Here is an 11718-nt window from a genome sequence, read left to right on the forward strand (position 1 = left end):
GGAGGGAGGAGGAGCGCGGGTGTGTGAGAGGGGCCCCTCTGGGACACAGGGTTCCCATCAGCAGTAGCCCCCCCATCTCCATGGCTGTGCCCACCCAGGCGGGGAGGCTGTTGGGGGCCTGGGATTGAGCTGGGGGAGGGTGCGCGGGGGGAGATTTTGCAGCGATGTTTAATATTCAGGTCACATGACGATGGCAGCAGGAGCAGCACCAGCATCCCTGCTCCGCTGAGATAGCCACTGGAGAAGGAGGGGAAGGAGAGGGGGGGAGAAGAGGACACAGGGAAGAAAGAAAGAGGTAGAAGCAGAGCCTTGTAGCCCACCGTGTGGAGTCAGCATCAGGCTAGAAAAGTGGGGGGAAACCCACCCCCTTGGGAGAGGATTCGGAAACAAAGGAAGCTTCATGTTCAAAGGTAGGATGCTCTGGGCTTGGCAGGGCTGGGTGATGCTGGAGGGACGCCACTGGGGCTTTTTGTGCAGGCACCCTCTGCCGTGCCCACAGGGGAGGAATAACCCCAAAGGGCAGCAGGCAGAAATCTGTACTGGCTTTGTCTTTCCTCTTTTCTTTCCTTTTGGTGGCAGCAGTCCGGCATGAAGGAGAAGGAGCAGGGGTGGTTGGGGTGCTGATGGGGAGTAGCTGGCGCCAGGGTCTGCCCTGAAAGAGATAATCCCAGCTGATTCGGGGCTGGGGAAAACCCACAAGCTGCTCAGTGACTGGCTTGTGCCTTGCCAGTGACAGGCAGTCGCTGCAGGGGGCAGTGGGGATGTCCTGCGCTGCTCCCAGGGCATCTGCGCAGGAGCTTTTGGATGGGCAGGGAGCCCTGGCACCAGCGGGTGGGAGGGCAGGAGGACAGGCAGCTGTGGTGGCACAGGTAGCCTGGTCCAGGGGTGCTCAGCATCCTCTCACCTTGTGATACAGCTGTGCTGCCCAGATGGCAAGCTGCGGTGTGGGGTAAGGACTGCACAGCTGGGGAGTGGCACTGAGGGTATGGCTGGAGCAGAGGCGAGCATCTAACCCTGTGCTGGCTGGGCTGAGGACGTACCCAGCCCTTTCACCTCCAGCTCCTGCATCTCCAGAGGGGTTTCGGCACATGCTGCCCTAGATTTCACTGCAGCCCTGGCAGAGCCAGGCTGCTGCCCAAGCCCTTTGCAGAGTGCTGAGGGGAAGGAAAGCTGCTGCTGGGAAGGCTGCGGCAGCCCAAGGGCTGAGAAGAGTTTCTCTGCCTCACTTGAAATGCCTGGTGATCCTCAGGCCAGGCCAAAATATCTGGTAAGAAGAATGGCTCTGTTCTGCACCCTGAGGTCAGGCGGTGCATCCGGCACGGCTCAGCCTTTGCCCTATACAGCTGAGAGAAATGCCTTGGGGTCATCACAGAAACTGAGGTGGGCAAGGAATTTTTCCAGTGGAGAGATGCTCAGTCCAGCACCTCTGCAGATCCCAAACTAGGAGCAGATCCTAACGCCTGGGAGCCACAGGGAGGCTATGCTACTGAAGCAGCTGCTTGCTTTCCTTCTTAGGGACCTGGTGTCACCCCCCGAGGGCTCACTCCTGCCAGCTTCCTGCAGGCTCCAAACCCATCCCTCCTCCCTGTTCCATGTCTGCGGGGAGTGGGACCGTGGGTCTGGGGCCATGCAGGTGGAAGGGGCTGGGGTGAGATGTGTGTGTGTATCACTGCCTCCAGCCGGAGTGGGACAGCCTTGTGCCATTTGGGAGGAGAGCCTCAGCGAGGCTGTCCATGTGTTACGTGGGGGTTAAATAGCCTTTCCTTGCTGGGAGCTGGACTGTGGTGGGGACTGTTTGCCGCCCTCCCTCCCTCCCTCTTGCCACTCAAACAAAGGACAGGAAGGCAGGGGGAGGGGATACAACCGTAGGAACAGATGTTAGTCCCCACAACTTGAGCCCCTAAGGGACCTGCTGGGCCACCTCTGTCCCCAGTTAGCTGCTGTGAATGTCAGAAGTAGGCAGATGCGAAGGGTGGGCTGCAGAAGAGCTGTCTGCTGCTGGCCTCATGAGCTGGCCTTGCAGGGAGAGGTTTTGGGCTGGATTGATGGGTGTCAGGGGCAGGAGATGGCAGGAGATATCTGGGACTGCTGGGATCTCTCTGGGTACCTGTTGTCCTTCTGGCCCTGCCTGCCCCAGCCCCAGACACTGCACCTCAACCTGCTCTGTAGCCGAGTGGAGCATCTCCCTGGAGCCAGAGATTATACCCCGGCAGCCCAGCCAAGGCCACCTCCCACCAGGAACCAGGCAGCAGAGGTATCACCAGCAACCGCCCTCTTAAATCATCTTCCCTTAGCACACAGAACAAAGCAGCAGGCAAAAGGCTGGCAATGCAAACAGCGGATGCAGGTGGTTAACCTTGGCTAACCCTCTATTCATTATCAGCTGTACTGACTGTAGTGCCCTATCAAGTATTCATTACAGGGGACAGCTGGAGGGGCTACGGGGTGTGCCCAGGATGCATAATGCTACCCCTTGAGAAGTCAGTCAGAGCCCTAACGTGGCTTCACAGCAGCATTAGCATTAATGCACGTAAACCAGAGCCATTCCCAGGAGAGCATGTAGACACTTTTCACGTCTCAATGTGCCTCCCATAGCTCTGTCCCCAGTTTTGCACACCCTGACCTCCCCAGCAGGCTGTTCCTCAGTTGGCTCCTTAGGTTCCTCCATGGGAGTCAAGTGGTGTAAAACAGTGTGCAGAAAGCTGAGCCCTTGGGTACCTCTTTGCGAAATGGGGTCTTCCCTTCCTGAGGCTGTATGGGAAGGCATTCCACACAGACACGGTGTCACGAAGAGGGCAAGTCACAGAGAGGAGAAAGGGAGGTCATCTACCCTGAGACCTTGGATGCCCAAAACCAGACCATGCAGGGCAACATCACTGATATAAAATCCAGGAAATATATAAGGACACATCTGGATATCTTTTCTCCTGGTCTCAGGGCTTTTTATAGGTGCTTAGGAATGTGAATCTGAAACATCTGCCCCAGCCACTGCAAACTTCTGGCTCCAGCAGCGAAGCCTGCAAAGAGATGGCCAAGTATTGCAATATCCACAGCACTTAGCAACATCTACTGGCTCTGGGCAAAGCATCCCTTGGTGAGATTGAGGGATGAGTTCTGAACTTCTTAGTGAGCCCTGAGGTTGGCTGCCAGCAAATTCCCTCCTTCCTCCTCCCTGTGCAAGAACAAGGAGTTGAAGGAATAAAGGTGAGGGCAATAGACTCCCTGAGGACAAGCTACTCCCTGGGCAGCAAATGGTTTGCAGCCCACGTGGCCCAGATCCTGCTCCCATCCCATTCAGCTGCTCGGCTGGGCTTTCTTCCCACCTCAACCCTGTTCACCTCCAGAGTTTATTTTCATCTATTACTGCAGTAGCCAAGTGCCTCACTGGGGCCACAGCCTCATACCCCACAACCCTTCATCACTCCCTGTCTCACTCTCTCTTCTCCCTCTCCTTGGGGTAGGTGGGACCCCAGCAGGGATGTGTGGCGTGAGCACTGGAGGATGCTGCAGCAGGATCAGGGGCACGGAACAGCCACACAACTATGGTACAGGTGGTATGGGGCAGCCCAGGAGAGGACCTGCAAAGGGCAGGGCGCAGGAGAGCCGTCTGGCTTGGCCCTCCGTGCTGTGCGAGAGATGGGCTTTCCTGGCTGGCAGCAGCTTTGAGAAAGCTGGAAAAAAACAACAGGAGCCTCAGGGGATGCTTTGTCAGTAGGGAAGGCACAGAGTAGCTGTGACAGGTGTAAGAGTGGATTGCAGCTGAGAAGCGCTCAGCTCGGTGCTCTGAATTGCCAGCCTGGCTCAAGCCAACAGTGCATCTTGTGCCCTGGTACCCCCAGGGAGCTGCTCGCTGCTTCAGAAGATGGTGATGATATCTGAGAGTACCCTTGCTCTTTGGGGAGGAGCAGGAGGGAGGAGCCATCCTCCAGCAGTCCTCTCCTCTGCAGCCAAGGTGGTACGAAGCCAAGACCCTTTGGACATTACCTACGGTGCTATGCACAGGTGGGACACAGAGGGAAGATCCCTTCTCCCAGTTTAACATAAAAGACTTCCAAAGGGATGTAAAGGGAGCTGGGTGGAGGCATCCTTCTCCTTGCCAAGACTGGCCCTTCTGAAAGTTCTACTCCCAGCATATGATAGTGAGATATTAAAGCTTGTATATAAAAATGTAAGTTTTTCCCTGTGTAGAGCAGCCCTTAGTGCCTGCACAGGAGTTCTGATTTGGGAATGCTAGGCAGGATCACCAGCCAGACCTGCAGCTTGTTGCAGCCTAACCCTGCCCTTGAACAAAATCTCTCTGACCTCTCCCCAACCCCTGTCTCTGCCTGGCCTGGTTGAGCTGTCAGTGACGGACGCTGGACTGGCACTGTCAGTGTTCCTGGCCTGGTGACCTTGGAGTCATCTTCCTCTCCAAGAGGCATGTGTCACCCACCAAATGGCAGTCGTGTGCCCTGCTGCTCATGGGCTCCTCTGCAGCCAGCAGGTTCTGCTGAGAGGAGCAAAAAGCCCTGCCGAAGTGATGGAAAAGGATAATTTAGTGTGAGACACTTGAACTGAAGAGGCATCCAAAACAAGTGGAGTGCTTGCTAAGCAAAAACACATGCTGTCCCTGTCCTGGAAAAATAACCATCTAATGAGACAAAGCATGGGGAGTCAAGTAATTAGAGTGGGAGAGGCTCTAGTTTGCAGCTGGTTTGTATATGAAAGGTATTTGATTCCCATCCCCTTCATCTTCCTTTCTAGATTCATCCCTCACACCTCCCTTCCCCACCAATTACAGCTTTTCTTCCGTGCCCTGTCCTCTCCCAACCTCCAGCTTCCTCCCAGCAGGTGGGAGCTGCTCACTAATGAGATAAGAGATGAAGAGAAATGGACGAGGCCCGCTCCAAGCAGTGTGTGCCATCACCTGAAAAAGAGTCAGGGAGGCTGGAAAGCCCACAGGGCCTTTCTTTTTGCCTGTTTGTTTTACATGGAAGAAGTTATGAGAGGGGAGGTGAGAAGGGAAAGGTGTAGATGATTAGTTTATTGATCACAATGATTAGTTTCTTGAGCATGACAAAAAACATCGATCTATGGGCGGGAGGCAAGCGTGGAGGTTGTGGCCATGCTTTGCACTTCCACCTCTGCCTTCCTCTGAGGAACTCAGCCTGCACAGACAGCCAGTAACACAGCCACCCCTGGAAAGGGCCAAGCTAGGAAATCCTCACAGTAAATCCCAAGCTCTGTTTTAATGCTGAGACTTGACACATGATAAATTTTGAAGGTCTGTTCCATTGCAAATTTCATGCTGAACTTGGAGGAGCAAAACATTGCTGATCCTGGTGAGAACTGGGAGACAAAAAAAGGAGACACACACACAGAGCTTTGGGCACCCAATTAGGAGCTCAGCCAGTTTCACTGGGTCTGCTCCTGCTGTTTGGAGGTAGCTATCAATACATTGCATGCTCAGCCAACCCCACTCCTACACCTCCTCATCTGGAGTGATACATAGAAGAGTGTGCTGCTAACTCAAGTAGATGTTCCTCCATGAAGAGCCTTGCTGCTAAAATCTTGCCATTCAGTCATCCTCAGTAGCCCCTGAAATTGTTGCTCAAAGCTGCCCTCAGCTCCTGTGACAGGTCATCAGAGAGGTCCTTGCTACACCTCAGTAATGATTTTTCAATCTTTCTCCCCATGCAGGGCCAGTGGAGAGCAAAAACGAAGCAGCCATGTCTGAGCTGGTCCCAGAGCCGCGACAAAAACCAGTTGTACCGATGAAACCCATGGGCATTAATGCCAACTTGCTGGGCTACATTGGTATTGACACCATCATTGAGCAGATGCGCAAGAAAACCATGAAGACAGGTTTCGACTTCAACATCATGGTTGTAGGTAGGCAGGGACCAGCTGAGGTATTGGGAACCACGGCCAGGGACTGTCCTATGTGGCCAGGTGGGAGAGCGAGCCCTGCAGGGAGGGCATGAGGGAGCAGACAGTGCTTCCAGGGGAAAGGAGAGCCTGCACAAAGCAAGGAGACACCTACAGACCCTTTCCTGCCAGCCTGGCTCTGTCCCCTGCGATCCCCTACTGTCATCACTGGGCTGTGGCAGATGTCATGAGCTTCCTCTTTGAAATCCTTAGGTCAGAGTGGACTGGGAAAGTCGACATTGGTGAACACCCTCTTCAAATCCCAGGTGAGCCGCAAATCTTCGGGATGGAATCGGGAGGAGAAGATCCCCAAGACAGTGGAGATCAAAGCCATTGGGCATGGTAAGAACCAGGCTGCTGGGGTGGAGACAATACTGATGCGTCAGCACAGTCTTGCAGAAGACCCCAGTAGTCTACGCAATTAGTTTTTTGGTATTAGGCAGTCCTTTCTCCATGAGAAGCTAAAGGACTCATGACAGTTTTAGATGGCATCAGACCCAACCAAGGCTTTTTGTAAACAGCAATGCCACTCATGCCACAGCCAAAATTGAGAGGTAGAAAAAAGAGTTATAGATATTTCTTCTGCCAAGACATTAGTCGGCATGTGTGGATTAAGCCTTGGTGTAAACCATTCCCACCTGCAGACGCTTAATAATCTGTACAAATCACATTGGTGGGTCCCATTCCAAGCCTGGTAGAGCACATCTCTTTGTGGCAAAGCATCAGCACAGCTTCTACAGTGATGCAGAGTAACGCACATCATCTCAGATTCAGGACGATGCATTGGAGGGGAGGAAGTGTTGTGTAAGGTAGGTACTACCTTTGGGCCACAGACTGAGCACAAATCCATTTTCCTGTGGCAGAGTGGTATAAGGTGGCTTTGTTGCAGAGGTTACAAAAATTTGGGGTCAAAAGTGCAAGTGGGGGTCACAGTTGCCCAGCCGGGCCTGGTCATGCTTGCTGGACATGGATGAGCTCTGTTCCCTTGTAGGGCACAGAGACATGTTTCATGATAGAGCAGGTCCCCAAGGATGCATATGATTGTTTGCAATTTCTCCCCCAGTCATTGAAGAAGGTGGTGTCAAAATGAAGCTGACAGTGATCGACACACCAGGATTCGGGGACCAGATCAACAACGAGAACTGGTGAGTTTTATGTGGTCAAGGCTTTGCATCCCAGAAAGGGCTGGAGCGATGGTATATGGAGTGACTCTCATCTATTTGGCCTGGAAAGTGCCTGGGATCCTATTGCACTCTGGTGGCCAGTAACAGGGACGTGGAATTGTAAACACCATGGGTCTCTGCACATGCCTGGGGGTATGCACACATTACATAGCGAGTGCCTATTTCTGTGCCACTTACAGAAACTCTTAAACATCTCTGATGATGGTGAGATGCCTGTGGTGGATATTTTTTCTGCCTGAGCCTGCTTTGTGGCTGTCAGAGCCAGGAACACTGTAGGCAGGAACATGAGGAGATTTGTACCTGTCTATTCATCCCTCTCTCCCACCTTAACAGCTGGGAGCCTATTGAGAAATACATCAACGAGCAATATGAAAAATTTTTGAAAGAGGAGGTGAATATTGCAAGGAAGAAACGAATTCCAGACACGCGAGTGCACTGCTGCCTCTACTTCATCTCCCCCACGGGCCACTCGTATGTACATAGTCCCCCGTCCTTCCTCAAGCCCCTAGTGCCTCTGTGCTAGATAAATACCCTGCACTGCTCCGTCTCAGTCACAGACCCAGGGGTCCTGCCTGTGGGGCTGGCCACTGTTCAGCTTAACATCGGGTGCTGCGGGTCTTGGAAGGGTCTAGGATAAGAAGGGCGGGAGAAACACCACTGTGTTTTTTGGGAGAGGGCAGGATGGATGGGAAGAAGGAGATGAGAGCATGGTGGCAGCAAGCAGGGTTTATACAAGGGAGATTTCATTGATGCCCTGATGCTGGGAGAGTCACTAGCATGAAATGCGAGGAGGGTAAAGTGACCCCTTCCATGTTGTTCCCTCTTGGGCTGCAGCCTGCGGCCTTTAGACCTGGAGTTCATGAAACATCTCAGCAAGGTAGTGAACATCATCCCAGTTATTGCCAAGGCTGACACCATGACATTGGAGGAGAAGACTGAATTCAAACAAAGAGTGAGTATTTCCTCTCCTGCATGGGATCCTCCCCTGCCCTGGCTTGGAGGTGGGAGAAATGATCGGTATCCTTCTTCCTGGGATTGCAGTGCAGTCCCCAGGGCATAGACAGAGTTCAACGCTGGGTTGGTGGGTAAGTCCTGAAGATGCAGCTGTTTAAGGCTCTGAGGGAATCTGTTAGAAGGGGAAGAAGCATGTGTATCCCAGTGATATCTCATCATATGATCTGTCATGGGAACTGCAGAGCCAGACAAGTAACCAGGGTTGGGGAAGAAAGACTCATCATTGCTGCCACATGTCCTCACTTTGCTGCACACTTCCCTGGGGAAATCCTCCAGCCCCTGACTGCTGGAAGGATGTCCCAGATGGGTATGCCTGGCTGTCCCACCTGCCTTCCCTTCAGGTTTGTGTTGCTTTGTGCTCCAAAATGTCTCTCTGCCCAGGTGCGCAAAGAGCTAGAAGTAAATGGAATCGAGTTTTACCCCCAGAAAGAATTTGATGAGGACTTGGAGGATAAAACAGAGAACGACAAAATCAGGGTAGGAAACATTTTATTGTGGTAGGGGAAGGGGGGATGAGGGTTGGTCATATTTAATACGTTTAAAACAGACGTGTCACTAGAAGATTTTAAGTGCTTCACAGTCCCTGAATGAAAGATGCAATGGACATAAGGGATAGTCATTCCTCCTTCCCAGCTTAATTTGTCCCTGTTGTTACTACAGAGTGCTATGAAGGCTGAGTGAGAAAGGACTATGTTTCACCTCCTCTTGCTGAATGCTCTGTTTAGTTGTTGTTAAGGACCAAAAAGGGCTTGGTGTGTGGCTGAATGTCCAGCCTCTGTCCCAAACAACTGCCCTACCAGCTCTCTCATCTGCTGACCAAACTTGACCTCAAAAGCAGTCCAGTTCTTTGCTCCCCCAGCCCCTGTGAGAAGGCTTGTCCCATCCTTCCCTCCTCAGAGCATTTGAAACCGTCTCCTAATTTCCAGCCTCTGTTTGTTCATGGCCAGGTTGTACCCAGGATTATATTTGTGTTCTTGTGCCAACACTAACTCAAGCAGTTCTACTGAGTGGTGCCCTCCAGCACTCAAGGTACTTATAGAGAAAAATATTATCCTTTGATGACCTTCAGGTCAGCTAAAGGAGACAAGTTCCTTTGGATGAGCTTCCCATTCCTCAGTAAGTTCATGATCCTAGTCACTTTTTTCTGTGCCTGCTCCAGTCTGATTTGATTTTCTAGCACTGGTGCTGGCACCCCATGCTCCCCCATCTCTTCCGAGATCAGAACTACTAAGCCTGTGGACCACGTGTGCTTTTTAAACAATTGCATCACACTGGTGGCTTGTGGTCATCTGGTCACTAACTAGCACATGGGGTCCTTCCAGTCCTTCAGTTGCTGCTTGTTCATGAGCTCTGAAGTCATAGCAGAAATTCTTGATGTTATTCCCTAAATGCTGCTCTTTGTGCCTCAAACTTACATCTTCCCAGATAATAACCCAGTCTGCCTTTGTACTGACAACACCTCTTGGCCTGATGGTAATACATTTAATTATCCAACTCATCACTTTTGTGGCTAGGCCATTAATGAAAATAGATTTGCCTCCACGGCAGTCCTCAAGAAACTCCAGGAGTCTTGCATTGCAGCCTGACACTTGTCCTTTCAGCTACCCCACTGTCAAAGCCTCATGAGAAATCTTCACCTTCCGCATCCTAATTAATAATTTCCCATTTGGCAATACATCACACTAGATGGATTTTGCTTCTTCTCCAAACTGTTACTGGTTTTGAGGAGCACACCACATTTTGTTCTGCACTTCAGCATCATTGTCCTAGGTTTGGATAGTCTCACACATAAAAAATAAACTGCCTTTTAATCTCCATTCCTGTGGTAATTGCAGTCCCTTCCCAGGCCCAGGGACATCTATAAAGCAGAGTGAAACTATTAACATCTGCACAACCCTATGGATATCAGGGTCTCCTGTACCCTGTGCTCTGGAGACAGATGTTTTCTTCCTGTGCTTAGAGATATGTGGGTCACCAACAGCCTCACCTAGTGTCCTACTTCCCAGGAAAGCTGCACTCCTACCTCATTTCTGGCCCACCTCAGTCCAACAGTTTGAGCCATTAAACTTGCTGATGTTCATGTGTCTTGTTGGGGAGGATTATTTTGAGTCCTCTTCTTCTTCTGGTGAAAAACTACATACTTTGTGAGAAATACTCACTGCAAACTATTCATATGAGCAGCCCTGGGCTGACAGACCCTCTCCTGGTTATGCCACGGTACTTCTCTGGTCATCCCCCTCTTCAGAAATGCTGGATAAGTGCAGAAAAGCTCTGCCCCCTCTCCAGAGCCCTTAGTACTGCTGCAAGCTGCCCACTAAGCTTGGGGGGTGCAAGGACACCTGTAAACAAAGGCCCAAAATGATAGGGGTAGCACTGATGGGTGAAGAGGACAGCTAGTGAAGTGTTGCTCTTCCCTTGGAGAAGGCCTTGCATTTGGTGAGCTGAGAGGAGGAAAGGTGGATGGGGAACAGTGATGATGCTGCTCTCTGGAATGGGTTCAATAGGTCTCTCCACATGTCTCTCCCCAGCAGGAAAGCATGCCCTTCGCAGTAGTGGGCAGCGACAAGGAGTACCAAGTGAATGGCAAGAGAGTCCTGGGCAGGAAAACACCTTGGGGAATCATTGAAGGTAAAATCCCCCTTGTTTCTTGGAGATTAAGGTATCTCTGCAAGCCCCAGTAATAGACAAGGGTCCAGATAACATGTCCCATGGCTACCTTCTCATCGTTCGTGAGATAAACTTTTTGAAAACAAGCAGAGGGAGAATTCTCAAATAGGTCTGGTGGGAGGGAACTGCCACAGTCAATGCAGTGCCACCACCGCTAACTGGCAGAAGCTGGAGCTACTCTGAACACCATGGTGTGTGAAGCTGAGCTCCTGAGGCTGCCTTGGTTTTCAGATGAAAATTCACATGGGACTGCTCCCAGAAGCATGTTCCCTCAATGTTTAACAGTGTGACGTTCAGAAAACTGTCTGTTCTTTCTGAAGTATGCAGGCTCTACCCAACTGGGACCTGTCCCATGGCAATGACCTTCCCATGTAACCACAAAGGGGTTGTTGAAAAAAATCAAAAGGAACAATTTCTTGCTTTCTTTTCAGTGGAAAACCTCACTCACTGTGAATTTGCCCTACTTCGAGATTTTGTCATCAGGTAAGGCATTGGTCATGCACGAATTTGCTCTTGATAAGTAGGGAGTCTTCCTGTGACCCTCTTAGAGTGAAATAGCCCCTGTGGAAAGGAAAATAAAGTACATTTCAGGCAGTTAAAGCTTATGTGGGGTAGGGTTGGATTGACTTAAGGGGTAGATCATAGAATCATAGAATGGTTTGGGTTGGAAGGGACCTTAGAGGTCATCCAATGCCCCTGCTATGGGCAGGGACACCTCCCACTAGACCAGGTTGCTCAAAGCCTTATTCAGCCTGGCCTTGAATACCTCCACAGATGGGGCATCCACAACTTCCCTGGGCAACCTGTTCCAGTGTCTCACTACCCTCACAGTAAAGAATTTCTTTATAATATCTAGTCTAAATCTGCCCTCTTCCAGTTTAAATCCATTACCCCTCATCCTGTTGCTACCTGCCCTTGTAAAAAGTCCCTCCCCATCTCTCCTGTA

The 11718-nt window shown here is 51.3% G+C and overlaps 1 protein-coding gene across 1 annotated transcript; it reads left to right on the top strand.

Moving 5' to 3' along the window:
• Positions 1-203: 203 nt before the first annotated feature.
• On the top strand, positions 204-11255 carry SEPT3 (septin 3; the record flags this gene model as incomplete). Its single annotated transcript, XM_010084183.1, has 9 exons — positions 204-410; positions 5680-5871; positions 6121-6249; positions 6971-7052; positions 7425-7562; positions 7926-8043; positions 8487-8582; positions 10634-10733; positions 11204-11255. Coding segments are annotated over exons 1-9 (917 nt in total), but the record flags the coding sequence as incomplete, so codon positions are not given.
• Positions 11256-11718: the final 463 nt, after the last annotated feature.

Source organism: Pterocles gutturalis, unplaced genomic scaffold, assembly GCF_000699245.1.
Source record: "Pterocles gutturalis isolate BGI_N339 unplaced genomic scaffold, ASM69924v1 scaffold32115, whole genome shotgun sequence".
Lineage (NCBI taxonomy): Eukaryota > Metazoa > Chordata > Aves > Pterocliformes > Pteroclidae > Pterocles > Pterocles gutturalis.